This window comes from Enhydra lutris, unplaced genomic scaffold (assembly GCF_002288905.1).
Source record: "Enhydra lutris kenyoni isolate GAN:26980312 unplaced genomic scaffold, ASM228890v2 scaffoldscaffold24, whole genome shotgun sequence".
Taxonomy (NCBI): domain Eukaryota; kingdom Metazoa; phylum Chordata; class Mammalia; order Carnivora; family Mustelidae; genus Enhydra; species Enhydra lutris.
The window spans coordinates 13,823,503-13,837,708 of NW_019154108.1; the positions used below are offsets into that span (position 1 = coordinate 13,823,503).

General features: G+C 35.7%; 1 protein-coding gene across 5 annotated transcripts in view; it reads left to right on the forward strand.

Annotated features, from left to right (window-relative positions):
* The window catches only part of LOC111150798 (ribosomal protein S6 kinase C1), a 178,508-nt gene that overhangs the window by 84,683 nt on the left and 79,619 nt on the right, over positions 1-14,206 (forward strand). For 4 of the 5 annotated variants that reach the window (XM_022508403.1, XM_022508406.1, XM_022508404.1 and 1 more), the window contains 2 exons: positions 4,266-4,381; positions 12,341-12,433. In XM_022508403.1, coding sequence (XP_022364111.1) covers positions 4,266-4,381; positions 12,341-12,433 — 209 coding nt within the window. The remainder of the gene's footprint in view (positions 1-4,265; positions 4,382-12,340; positions 12,434-14,206) is intronic. The other variant, XM_022508405.1, reaches the window with a different exon arrangement.

Genomic DNA, 14,206 nt, shown 5'->3' on the forward strand with positions numbered 1-14,206 from the left:
GTGTGAAATTTATACCTCTTTGTAACTCTAATTTTCCTATGTCCTTGTCTGTCATCTTCAGTCTCTTTCTGTCCAATTGTACTCTGGTATTTTGTCTGATAGACTCCCGTCTCAACTCATGCTTATTTTCTCTTCATCTTTGTTCCCACACTCGTATTTTCCCATGCTCTGCATTTTTCTTGTTCTACTTAGTAACAGTAGTGTAATCCACTTCAAATTCAGTCATTGGAAGAGTGCTATCATAAGACCTGGTTTCAGTTTAGTTTCTTATATTAACTTTTCAGCTGAGAAAGACATTCCATATCCCTGAGCCTTAAGTTCCTTTGTTGAATAAGGAAGGTAATAACTCGTATAAACAGGACTTAATATAATGAAGGAGGCTGAGTGGTGATGGCTTTTTGAATAAATTAGAATTTCATGATTCTATTATCTATAGACTGTGCCTTCTATGAAACTTAGTAACTTAAGTTGGAGTTGTTGCTCTGAGACATGCAGGATAGGCAGTGCAGTGTTTCTAAAAATTTCAGGGGCAACTTTGGACTTTATCCTCATATCTATTCAGTTTCACCCTATTCTTTCACACACCATACTCTGTAATCACCTATATCCATCCTCTCTCCTAATCAGACATTGATAAGGTTGACACAATATGTGTAAGACACTTTTTTTCTGGTACAGTGGAATTTTTTGACCTAAAGGTTAGTAAATAATGGGAGTAGCATTTTTCTTCTGAATGCCAGAGCCCAGTGGAAATTCTTACTGTATCCAAGTTATGAACAGACAGGTAGAGAAACTTAAAGAAGGTACTGGTTTATCTTTAGATGGAATGTAAACTATGTATCCATTTTTAAAAGCATTTATTAAGTGTCTCCCTGGATATAATACTGATATAATTGGGCTACATCACCCAATATGGGATTAAAAGTGGAATTCCAGAAAACCTAGCTTTCCTTGAAAAATAATCATTATCGGCTGAGTGTGTGTGTCTTAATGTGAATATTGAGAAATTAAGGTTAAGAGCCAATGGAAAATTTTTAATCAGTTAATATCTGTTTAAAGTCATATTTTTCAATAATTTGATCAGTTAAAATTAAACTGGAAACCCATAGATTAATCTTTTCTTCCTACTACCTCACAAACCTCAGTAAGTGTCCAACAGTAGAAATCTCCAAGAGGTGATTTTCATCCTTGGCCCCTAAAATTGATCAGCAGTTGTTGTGACCTACTTTTAAGGGGCTGGTAGGGAAGGCGTCATGTATGTATATTTAAGGTTCTGTTTAAAAAGCCTCCCAGTATTCCATCACTTCATTGTTGTTTCCATGGAAGCAGAACCACTGTCAGCAGCAGGAGTCCATTTCAACTGCTCGCTTCCGGTTCTTGTTTCTCCGTTACTATGGAGACTGCCTAGAAAGCAGCAGAGATACCAAAAGTTTAAAAAACAATGATTTTGATTACAAACTGTGGTTTTAACTCTAGCTTGAATTAGGTGCTCCATAGTCTTGGCAGTTTTGAATTTCAAATTATTTTGGGAGACAAATTAATTTTTTTGAATAAAGCAAATTTTGAAGTTGTGTTAAAGCTTATAATCACACTGAAGTTAAAAAACTAAATTGCCGTAGTTTCTGTTACAGGTTAGCCTACGCTGAATCAGAAATTTTAGTGGGGTGGGGGGTGGCGCCTGGGTGGCTCAGTGGATTAAAGCTTCTGCCTTCTGCTCAGGTCATGATCCCAGGGTCCTGGGATCAAGCCCCACATAGGGCACCGGGCTCTTTGCTTGGTGGGGAGCCTGCTTCCCCCCGGCCCCTGCCTGCCTCTCTGCATACTTGTGATCTCTGTCTGTCAAATAAATAAAAATCTTAAAAAAAAAATTTTAAGTGGGGGATTTAAATTAGGGCATGAAAGGTAGAATGTGCAATGAGAAGCCACTCATGATAATGGAAGTAGAAGAGTCCATGAACAGTAAACTCAAAACTAAAGGATGAGTAATGTGTAGAAATGATGAATGTTTCTTATTTATGTGTGGCACATTTTACCTTCACAACATATTTTCATTACTTAGGTAACTTTCACAGATACATTGTTTAAAAATAAAAACTTGGGTTTAGAAATTCAGTGAATTTTAAGGACAGAGGCAGGAATCATATTGATATTTTAATTTTAATTGAAGTTTGAGTAGTTGGAGAGTTAATAAATGTAGACTGTTCCATGGTTAAGAAGTGATAGAGTCTGCTCGTCCCCAAGGCTATTATATTTTTGAATTCCTCATAAAGGGGAAAAGAGATGGAATAGTAATGTAAAAGCTGTGAAAGGAGGTTTTTGTTTTTTGTTTTTTTTTTTTAAAGCAAAATTGCAATCCCAATTTGGTTGCTGTTTTTCTTTGAGGGCTCTCTGTTCAGTCTGGATTCTTCAGCACATGTGAGAAAATCTACATTTGAGCTATAGTAGGCAAAGAATGGCAGGAATGTAGCTTCCGGCTGAATCACACCAGGATTCCTTTTTGTTGTTGTTGTTGTTGTTGTTGTTTTTTGTCTCTCGTAAGTGCTTCTCTGATTGGTTCTTTGCGCATTGGCAGAAACTAAGGCTGCTGGCAGTTCCCAGTCCTCTTATTTCCAGCATCAGTAGTGGAGAGGGACTGATTGGCCCCGTTTGTGTTGGGCCAATTCCTCCCTTCTCCAACTGTGGCTAAGAGGGTGGGGTTCTGTCATTGGCCCAGCTTGTGACAGAGGACTCACCCTTGACTTACTAGTAAGGGGTAGAGGGACAGAGATATGAAACACGAATGCAGTTTTCTTTCACACCACCTTGTTAACAGCTGGTAGTGGTAGGGGAGAGGTGGAAGGCTATGAAGGTGAGAAGAAAGGGCCCTTCCCCAGAAGAAATAGAAGATGCTATTCTAGGCAGAAATAAAGTTTTTCTACTAGTAGTCTTTGGAGGAAAAATTCCTGCTTTACTATAATTCAGTTCAGTTCACTTCAGCAACACGGGAACGTTATTTTGTAGGATTTGGTTTAGAGAGAAGCCAAGATTGAAAACCTTTACAATTTAGTGCTTCCTGTATACAGCTGTCTTTATTGTGGTGTCTTTTATGTATAATCTCCTTTAATCTCTGCAGTCATTTGAAGTATATATTTAGAGAATGAGGAGGAGGGTCAGAGAATTGGATGATTTATCGTAGGTCACATGACTAGTGAGAGGCAGAGCCAGAATTTAGATAACCATGGTTTCCAGAATGTAGTCGAGGGCAGTTTCCACTGTATGATAGTTTTTGGTTAACTTCATTCAGAAAATACATAGGGTGAATTATTTAAAAAAATACTGTGTATGAAGTGCTTTGATAAAAATGAGTCATGAATGTATAGAATATTATTTGTGAAAGGAGCCTTAGAGATTATATAGTACAGTGGTTTTCAGAATTTTTAACTTTCAGTCATGGAATCCTTTCTTCAAATGAAATGTTGTATCACACTGAGGTATATAAAATGGGTAAAAACTTAGGATCATTCCACTCTAGAGAGGAGAGAGCCCAGTACTTCCTTCATGGGCTGGAACACCTCTTTTTCAAGGTCTTGAGTTCTTTGGATACCCTTTGTTTAGAGAAACAGAGCCAGGCAGGGTCAATGACTTGTTCATTTTCATATACTTGTATATTACAAGGATTTCAATTAGTAGTTCTTTTTTCTCTTTTTAGAAAGTTTTTATTTTAATTCCAGTTGGTTAACATACATTTTAGTTACATTCTTATTTTCAGTTATAAGGTGGGTGACAATTTGTTGTTAATGAAAAAACCATGAAGCTTACAGAAATCAGAGTGAATTCAGAGTTACCTTAAATAATTTTATTCTCCAGTTTGTTGGTACTTTTAGAACATATCAAATCCATGTCATGGCTCTTATTACACATCTACTGCATTTAGTCCCAATTTGTTGAATTGGATATTTGCATACTGCCTGGACAAGGCTAGTCTTCTGTCTCCAGAGCTTTTTTGTACTATATTTCTTGTATATCGATACCTCCAATAAAAGGTATCGGATTCTCTTTCTATACTTAAATTGGAAAATTTCCAAATTTGGATAAATCAAATTTATGGTGGTAATATTTAGACCTTGCTAATACTAAAAACTTTGATGTCTGTTCCATTTTGAGTATCTCTTCTTTTTAGTTAGAAATGTGAACAAGTAGTGAACTGGGTAAAAAGAAGTTAATCTATAGTTTGGATAAAAGGAATTCCCTTATTTTTCACATGTCTTGGCTTTGTTTTCTCCTAGGAGAGTCAAGCCCTACCCGTCGAGAAGCTGTGAAGAGAAGAACAGCGGAGTATCTCATGCGAGCAGAGAGTCTCTCCAGCCTTTACGGAAAACCTCAACTTGATGATGTATATCAGGTATGTCTTATGTTTCATTTTGTATTTTCTTTTAGCCATTTTTGTCTCTTGGCTTTATTTATAACTAGAATGAGAATTTTGGTCTTTGGAATTTTATCAGTAATTTTCTAACAAGTTATTGGTGGGAAGAAAAAGCACTGAAGTGAACCACCAAATGTGGTATGAAACTGGACTTGCTTTCTCCTCTTTCTCAGCCCTTTGTCCCTTACTCTACCTTTAAAACTTCCTGTTTAAAATGGTGGTAATTTGTACTGAATTTTATTTGAAAACTTTTTAAGGTTAACTAATGATTTTTGTACAATTCCTCTACAGTTTTATTGGTTCATGATGAAACTAATTATTTAAGCATAAGTCCTACATGTAGCTGCTATAGATCACCAAGAGTTATAAAGGCATAATTCTGACAGGGTTTTTTAGGTTTTTTAGGTTTTTAGGTTTCTATCTGGTCTAGAAAGCAGGTGAATCAGCTTAAAACATTGGAAACATTGTGATTTATTATTGTTTTTATGTCATATCTATCTGGATTTGGTACATATCAAGAATTAACTTTTCTATTTTTCTTATTTATATAAACTAATTTTTTTTTCTGATACAGTTGAAGAATTATATCTTCTAGAGATGGGAGAAAATGCTTATTTTCTTAATTAATCTAAGTTGCAGGTGGGCTTTTTCATATCCCACCTGTGTCATTTGAAGCCATGGAAGACTGGAAAATCTTGACTTCAGTTTCTGTATCTGAATAATGATAATAATAATTCCTTTCTGGGTTATTGTAAGGACTAAGTGAGTTTAAAAAAAAAATAACTCATATATACATACGCAAATACACTTATATGCAAATCAAGTGCCTACCTCATAAAAAGACTAGCCTATAATCTAAGCTTATGAGTAGCTTAATAAGTTTTAGCCCTTCAGATACTGCTTTGTATAATTTTTCCCATATTTTTTTATGCTTATATACCGTTTGACAATTGTAACATGTCTCAATTTTCTAGTTTTAAAAAATAGCCCAATACTTAATCTTGATTCATTGGACCATTAGACTTTTTGTTGCTGATTTTCTGAGTACTTTTCATTTTGTGTGTGATCTTTTCAAAATATGCAGTTATCAAATAAATACTTATTAGTGAGAATTTTCCATGTTAAGTGACCATTACTTTTTTTTTTTTTGAGAGAGAGAGAGAGAGAGAGAGAGAGAGAGTGAGAATGCATGTTCCCCGGGGCGGCGGGAGAGAGTGAGAATGCATGTTCCCCGGGGCGGCGGTGGAGGTGGGGAAGGTGGGGCGGGAGACAGAGGGAAAGAGAAAGAATCTTAAGCAGGCTCCATGCCCAGTGCAGAGCCCATTGTGGGGCTTGATTCACGACCCTGAGATCATGACCTGAACTGAAATCAAGAGTCGGGCACTTAACCGGTTGACTGAGCCACCCAGGCGCCACCTGATCATTACTTTTAGAATTAAAAATTAAATTCTGATTTGGAAGTAATATACTTTTGTTACTTGTCCTTATGTTATGAATATATTTTAAATAAGATATCTGCTGTTTCATTTTCAGATTATTATTCTGTGTTCTGTTTGCTAATCTTTTCCTATTCTATCGTTTTAATTGTATTATTGAGTTTATTTTTTAAACTCCTTACTATTTTATCCTTTTTAAATGGAGTATTTATGGACTATTTATATTTAATATAAATTTAAATATGATTATCCGTTTAAATATATTTATTATTATTATTATTTTATTTTTTATTACCTTTTAAAAAATTAACATATAATGTATTATTAGCCCCAGGAGTAAATATAATATTTAATGGAATATTTATTTGAATATTCCATATTTGTCTAAATATTCCACTAAATATAATATTTAAATGGAATGTTTATCTAAAGATTACTTTGAATTCAAGTCTTATTTTCTTTGGGGTTGACAGCCCTCCCTATGTCCAATCCTGATATGTACATTCAATTCCATTTTGGGGGACAATTATAAAATATTAAACAGGATGGGCCTCTATGAACTTACTTATTTTACTAATTCATCTTGTATACAAATGTTCTAACAGTTTTAGAAAATTACTAGATTTTATTCTTCCCATTAATGTTAACTTTTGAATGTTCTACCTATTCGTACTCCTTCAAACTCCCTGCTTATGTAGACTCTGTTACAGTTTTCCATAATCACTTCTGTGAACAATAATTTATTAAGGAAAGAAATGTATAAAGCCTGCTGTTTAGCTTTTGACTTGGAGAAAGGAACCATGAAATATATCAGTCAGAAATTCCCTTCAAGCATAACTTCTAATGAAAATAAAACTAAGGAGATCTAATACAGGAGAACTGGTTATATTAGATTATATATTAATTCACTAAGCATTTGTTAAGACTCTCTATTTATACATTATCAAACTGATACACTTTGGAGTTATACAAAAGTTATTGACACAGTCTCTGCTTTTGCAAACCCTATATAGTATAATTGAGGCCCTCAAGTATGCACGTCACTGAGGAAACAAAAGTTAAAAGAGAATGGTAAAGAGTCATGTAGAATAGTAGGAACTTGTATCAAAAGGGGTAAAAAGAACTACCCAGTAAATCAGATTTGATGTGCTAGGATTTTTTTCAACTCTTAGGCAAGGAAGCTAGAAGACCGTTTTTCTTGCTAGAACAAGATGTTTCTCTTTTATGGTTAGTATTTGCTTTTTGTTCACTGTATTTTATGCTGTTGAAGCTGGCTCTTAGTTAGGTCAGGAGCATGCTTGATTATTTTCTTATCTATTATTTAACTTAAATGTCTTCTCCATGTTCTTGATGAGCTTGGTGAATTCACTGTTTCCTTCTTTAACCGTCTTTGGGCTTCAGTTTCAACCAACACAGTAAGAGGATCGGTATAAATGATTTCTAAGGTCCATTCTGTGCAAAGTAGATATCATTTCTCTCTAGAATCCATATGCAAATATTTCTTTCTAGCCTTATTGATTAGGAAAATAAAGGAATTCCTTCTGGTTTTAAGATTTTATGTTGATTGTTGTTTTTCCCCATTGGTGCATTCCAGGTCATGACTCATTCCACTGGAGTTTTCTGTGATGATTTAGGCTTTTGCTTTATTGAATTTATTTATGAGACTCTTTTGTGGTAAATATAAAAGTTCTGAACTTTTCAGTCCTTCATGGTAATATCCTTTTTTAAAAAGGACGGAAAGGAGCAAAAGCACGCTTTGTTTTCTTCATTGCTTCATTATTAACAGAAAACTTAAGGGACAGGTTTCAGAAAAAAAAAGGAAATGAATTTTGAAGTAAAGGTGAAGTCTTACTTAACTGACGGAGACAGAGTTCTTTTTTTCTTCTTCTTTTTTTTAATTGGAGATGACTTCAAAGGATTTAAGAATTAATATTAAAAGAGGATTTTCCTGGAAAAGACTTAGAATAGCTTTTCTGCTCTTTTTAGCTCTAGGAATTTTAAACCAAGATGATTGAAATTTAGGAAAAGACAAAAAATGGTCTATATTTAGGACATAAAAGATTGTATAGTTTCTAAAGTGTGAATACATTTTTTGTCATGCAGTTGAACAAGGTGTGAATGAAAATTAGTATGTAGAATACATGCCTTTCCCGAATATTTGTAGATTTTGAGAACAATTGGAGTAATATTGAAAATATTTTTCTGTTGTGCATTTTGTTGACTGGTCTTATTGATATTTCTCAGTTTTCCTCTAGGAAATATTTTAAAATGAGTATTGTGTCACCGTTAGTGAGACATGGCCCAAGCAGCGATGGTAGTCAGTGGCAATCCACCTCAGTAGTAGGACATCCTTGAAATGTGATCTAAGAAAGGCTTAGGAAACCAGGTTGGAAGTGAAAGTCTCGACAAAACCAAAAATTTACAGATGAAGCCAAGTTCAGAAGCTATTTATAGTTAGCCATCAGGTTTCAGAGTGTGGATTCTTGATATGTTTTTTCTAGTGCTTTCCTTTTATCCTTATCTGCCCACCCCCCCAACCCCCCCAAACTGTGACTTACTCTTAGGTTACTTAAGGACGGGTAGCTAACCCTATTCTAAATGTGGTTGGTGGACCAGCAGCATCAGCATTACCTGTTAGTTTGTTGGAAATGCAGATTCATAGCCTCTCTCTGACTGATCAAATCAGAATCTCCATTTTAACAAGGCCCTCTGGTGATCTGCCAGCACATTAAAGTTTGACAGGTACCGCACTCACAGATTGGTAAGAATGGAGGTAGATCTCAGTGAGAACAGTGTTTTCTCCTGTTTTCAGGAGAAGAAAAGTTGCAACTTTAAAGAAATCAACTTTAAAGAAATCAGCAAAAACAAAGGTAAGCATCACTCAGCCACTTAGAGAATGTAGAGCAGAAATCATAAACAGATTTTATTGGTGTGTTTACTCTAATCCTCTGGTAATAGCTCCCAAGAACACTGTATTACGAGACAGAGTGTGAGATTAACAGAGATGGCCGCCAAGGGCTTCAGCATGGAGTGATATGTATTTGCCATCTTTGGTTTTAAAGATTGTTGGATCATCATACATTCTTTTAAGACCCATCATGTATCCCCTCCCCCCCACCTCCTGTGTTCTGTTTTGGTAGAGATGAATACAATTGTCCCTTGCTTCTCTAGGCATCTTCTGTTACAGTAGTTACATATATAAGTGGAAATTCCACTTTTTTCATTAAGGAAATCAGCCATGTTTCCTAGAAATATAGTATATTCCCCCATCCCCCATTCCCTTAGCATTGGCTGGAGTTTCCCCAAACATTGTTATTTCATAAGTAAGATTTAATCCCCTCTTATCTATTGTCTAGTTTTGTCATCTTAGACAGATTGCTTAACCTTGCCACTTCTCAGTTTTCTCATCTGAAAAAAAAAAGAGAGAATGTTGGACTTGATCTCTGTCTCTTTCTGTTCTTAAAATTCTGTGGATGTATGTTTCCTTTTGCCATCTGAAAAAAGGAATAGATCTATAGGGATTCTACCCAATTTAAACGCTGCATATAAGGAATACAGGATTTTTTATTGATGATTTTATTTCATGATCTTTCTTTGTTCATTTCTCTGATCTTAAACTTTTATAGACGGTGAAAGTGGAAAGAGAACTTTAATGGTCACTTTGCCTTTGGTCTTTCCCTATTACAATTTCACCATTCCCATCTTTGCAGAAGTAACCTTACTAAATCACTGTTTTCATTGGGTTGTTTCTCATACAAAAACTTGTTTTCTAGACTGTGGAGAATATGGTCCAGACCTGGCACTCAAGGTCTGTGAAAACTGACCGACCCTAAATGCATAATTTTATTTTCCTTTGTTCTACAGTGTGAACAATTTTTTCCCCACCAGGCCAGTTCCCTTCCAATCCTATATATAATATCCTTTTCCTTATCCTAATTCCAACATAGCATTTAAAATCATCTTTAGTTCTACTTCTTTCTGAGACTACAATTTCTCATATACAAACTAGTGACTTACCTTAATCTATTGTTTTGTATTTTTAAAAACTTTTGTTGTTACTTAATTTTTCATGTATTTGGCTTATCCCCTCAAATAAATTATAAACCCCTTGAAGCTAGGGGATCATGACTTTTGATGGTTTCTGTTCTTTTCAGTTATAATGCATATAGTGGGCACGCAGTCATCATTCACTGAAAGGTACAATGAGATTTTATAGTTTGCTATCTTTGTTGTTGAGATTCCTACAGTGAACCAAAACCTTTCTTTGGAAACTGAAAGATCCAATGACATCAGTGAGTAAGAAGGTATAAGGTAGAAATAGAAGATAGGGGGCACCTGGGTGGCTCAGTCAGTTAAGTGTCTGACTCTTGTTCCCAGCTCTGGTCTTGATCTCAGGGTCGCGAGTCTAGCCCTGCTTTGGGCCCTATGCTGGGTTGCTCAGTCAGTTAAGCATCCGACTTTTTGATCTCAGCTCAGCTCTTGATCTTGGGGTTGTGAGATCAAGTCCTACATTGGGCTCCACGCTGGGTGGCTCAGTCAGTTAAGTGTCCGACTCTTGATCTCAGCTCAGGTGATGATCTCAGGGTCATGAGTTCAAGCTCTGCATTGGGCTCCATGCTGGGCATGGAGCCTACTTAAAAATAAATAAATAAATAAATAAATAAATAGAAGATAGGGATGTTAGACTCATTTGGCCATATTTTTAAAGATAAATGTAATGGATAAATTAATTACTCTTGTCTCCTATAACTTTTCCTTGACATTCCCCTTACCAAAAATGACAAGCAACTCTTACTCTTCCTTGATAATAGAGTAGGGGGAGATGAATTTTTAATGATCAGAATGTGTTGTGGAGTAGAATGACTGCAAGCAATATAGTAAGAAGTTGGAGCACACTGAAGTTAGTCCTTGTTTGCTAAACCTAAAAACAAACAAAAATCTAAAAGCAATTAGAGTTGCTGCTATTAGAAAATTTCACAAATGATAGTTTTCCAAGTTGTAAATGACACCTTATTTATCTTTGTTATCTTCTCATTTTCCTCCTCTCTTCCTCCTTCCTCTCTTTTCCTCTCTCTTTCCAACTGACGCGCCTAGGCGCTGTATGAAGATGAATGAGGTGTATTTCGTGTTCTCAGGGAGCCTCGTGTCTAGTGATACTGGTCTGCACAAGGACTGGAAGTATCAGAAGTGGTATCTCAGTAACTTAATCATGACACTTCATTAACCAGGATATTTATCTTCCATATTTTCCAGGGGGAAAACAGTGTTTCCTGTATATTTTGATAGATTTCTGACAACAAACAAGTGTGCTTTGAGGATACATTAAAGGCTTTGTGTCTCCTGTCGTCCTCTGCAACATTACCATTTTACTATACAGATTAGTATGACATTGCCTTCCCGTTGTAAATGCGAAATGGAGGTGTCTTTGGAGTTTATTTAGACTAAAGTCGTACTTCACTGACAGGGAAACACTAAGACCAATGGCTGGAAGTTCAGATTATTCTTTTATTGTGCCTTTCTCTGAAATATCCTTTCCTGTTTTCACTGATCTTTATCGTAGTTAGCAGACCAAGTTTTCTACAATACACATGTTCATATATTTAGAAAAAAAAAAAAGTTGTCTTCTGTAAATCATCTCTAGTCTTAAACAACCTTGATGTAACAATTACTGGTTCTATGATGGAGTTTCTGCATTTCTTTTTCTTTCTTTTTTTTTTTTTTAAAGATTTTATTTATTTATTTGTCAGAGAGAGTGAGCACAGGCAGACAGAGTGGCAAGCAGAAGCAGAGGGAGAAGCAGGCTCCCCGCTGAGCAGGGAGCCCGATGTGGGACTCGATCCCAGGACGCTGGGATCATGACCCGAGCTGAAGGCAGCCGCTCAACCAACCAAGCCACCCAGGCGTCCCGAGTTTCTGCATTTCTCACAGTTAATTGACAATTCTGGTTAAACTTGAATCTGCCAGTTCTCTTAAAATACATAGTATATATTTATAAAGTAACATTAAAGGACTATAGTTTCATGATGGGAGAGAATGACTTCTGTTGCCTCTCTCCCCAGGTTTATCGATTATTACATTGTTTTTTAGTACTCCCCTTCCAAATTAGTCTTGAGCCATCTGGGGTAAATACAAGGCTGTGATTGATGGTTGCCTCAGTTTCCCATTTGTTACAATGTTTCATTATAGCTGTACAGTTTTGAATTGAATTATTGCTCTAGAAACTACACCAGCTCATTATTTTTTCTTTTTAAAATTTTGTTTTCAATGTTATGATTTATTTACTTGCAACTTTTTTCTTGCTTTTTCTTTTTGATTTTCTTTCTTTTTGATTTTATTATTTTTTTATTTTACATTACAGACAAACAGAAACTTCCTCCTTTCATCTTTCCATTCTCTGATTTATGATAAATTTAGTTTCCTTTGGCCTGGCATTTGCTTCAGCAGGCAGTCTTCCTTCAAGTACCTCCCTGATTGAAGTATAATCTTTGATATCTTCCATTAGCCTCCAGGATCACTAAGTTCAAGGCCCCCTTGGAACCTAAGGAGCCCTGCCGAGGAGCTGAAGGCCTTCAGAGTCCTTGGGGTGATTGACAAGGTAATTCTTCAGTGTCTCTTCAAGAGTTCCGTCATAAATCGACTGCATGCTGACATTATGTCTTTGAAGCTTTGGATCTTAAGGATATGAAACAAAAGGAGAAAATGACTCAAATGCATCTGCACTTTAAAATAACAAAAGCTGAAGAGAAAAGCTTTTATCTAAGCAATTCATGTAAGGTCATGCAAAATATATTCGAGCTAAAGAAGAAGGTGCATATTTGTTGGCATTCAAGTTGAGTAAGGGTTTGGTTTTATAAACTTGTTAGAGCAGGGTAAAGATACACTTTTGTTAGTTACAAAGACTTGTTAGTCAGTAATTTTCAATATTAACTGGAGTAGTCAACCTAATGATCAAAAAGAAAATTGGCACACTCCTAAGAACTACCATTTACTGAATACCTACTGTGTGTCAGACTGTCTATTAGGCATTTCATGTAAAACAACTTACTTAGTCCTTCCGACAGCCCTGCTTTTTCCATCATGGTAGGAAAGTGATAGATAAAACAGGGTAATAAGTAACTTGCCCAGAAGTCACATAACTAGTTTTGGGTAGTACTGGAATTCAAAGCTAGATCTTTGTGACTCTGAAAAGCATTTTTTTCCCCCCAGCACACAAAACCCTCTCTTTATACACACATACTTTTGTATCTGGAATAAAAAATAAAGAGGTAACAGGGGTGCCGGGGTGGCTCAGTGGATTAAAGCCTCTGCCTTCTGCTCAGGTCATGATCCCGGGGTCCTGGGATGGAGCCCTGCATTGGGCTCTATGCTCAGCAGGGAGCCTGTTTCACCCCTTCCCCTCTGCCTATTTGTGATCTCTGTCTATCAAATAAATAAATAAAATCTTTTTTAAAAATTAAAAAAATAAAGAGATAACAGATATTTGCTATTGAGTTTCCCCAAATTTGGTGACATCTCAGATACATCAAAAATTCACAGTGCTGGCTGAGAGCTTACAAGTGTAATTTAAAAAACTGTACACAGTAAATCATGTTTTAAATGTATTTATCAACCACCACCTCACCTTTTGGAATAAAAGAAAATGCTTTATTTGTTATTGAAGTATAAATTTAGCCCTTTTAAAAAATATTAACCACCTTTTATGAAGCACCTTAGTGTTCATTTGTAACTTACTGTTCATTGAGCAGTTGTTATGTTCTAAAGTATGCATGTGATTTGTTGCTAAAACTGAACAATAAGCAGTATATCTCAGGTAAGTTAGGAACTAATGGTTTGTGGAATTCTGAAGGGAGTGTCAGGTTGGATATTACATGAAGCTCTCAGCGTCTTATTAAATCTTATAAGCATAATTGTTCTCAAATAATTCATATAACTGAATTTTGACTTAAAGAATGCTAAGCAGTAGTACTTTTCAACCTGAAATATTTCTTTAACCATGTTTTTCCTAGCTTTTTCAGTTTGGAGAACATTCTATTTGAGAGTGCAGAGAAGAAGCCAAGTAGGAACTGAATAGTTCCTAGTTTCTTGAATTTCTGTGCAAGCAAATACACTTTTTTGATGTACAGTGTCTGTTCCCTCTCTTTGATGTATTTATTTTGATAAAGTATGACCTTTCGTTGCTGTGCTCTAATCATGAGTAAGTCACCTTGAAGTCCTGGTAATATCTGGTAATATCTATGAGTCTCACATGTTTATCCAAACAAGCACTTTCAGCAGTGGAGGAATTCTTAAATTTTGTGCTGAGGCACAACTTGCCGCTGTCTTTATTCTGTTAACCTGGGAAGTGTGTTTGGTGTTGAGAAGGTGACAT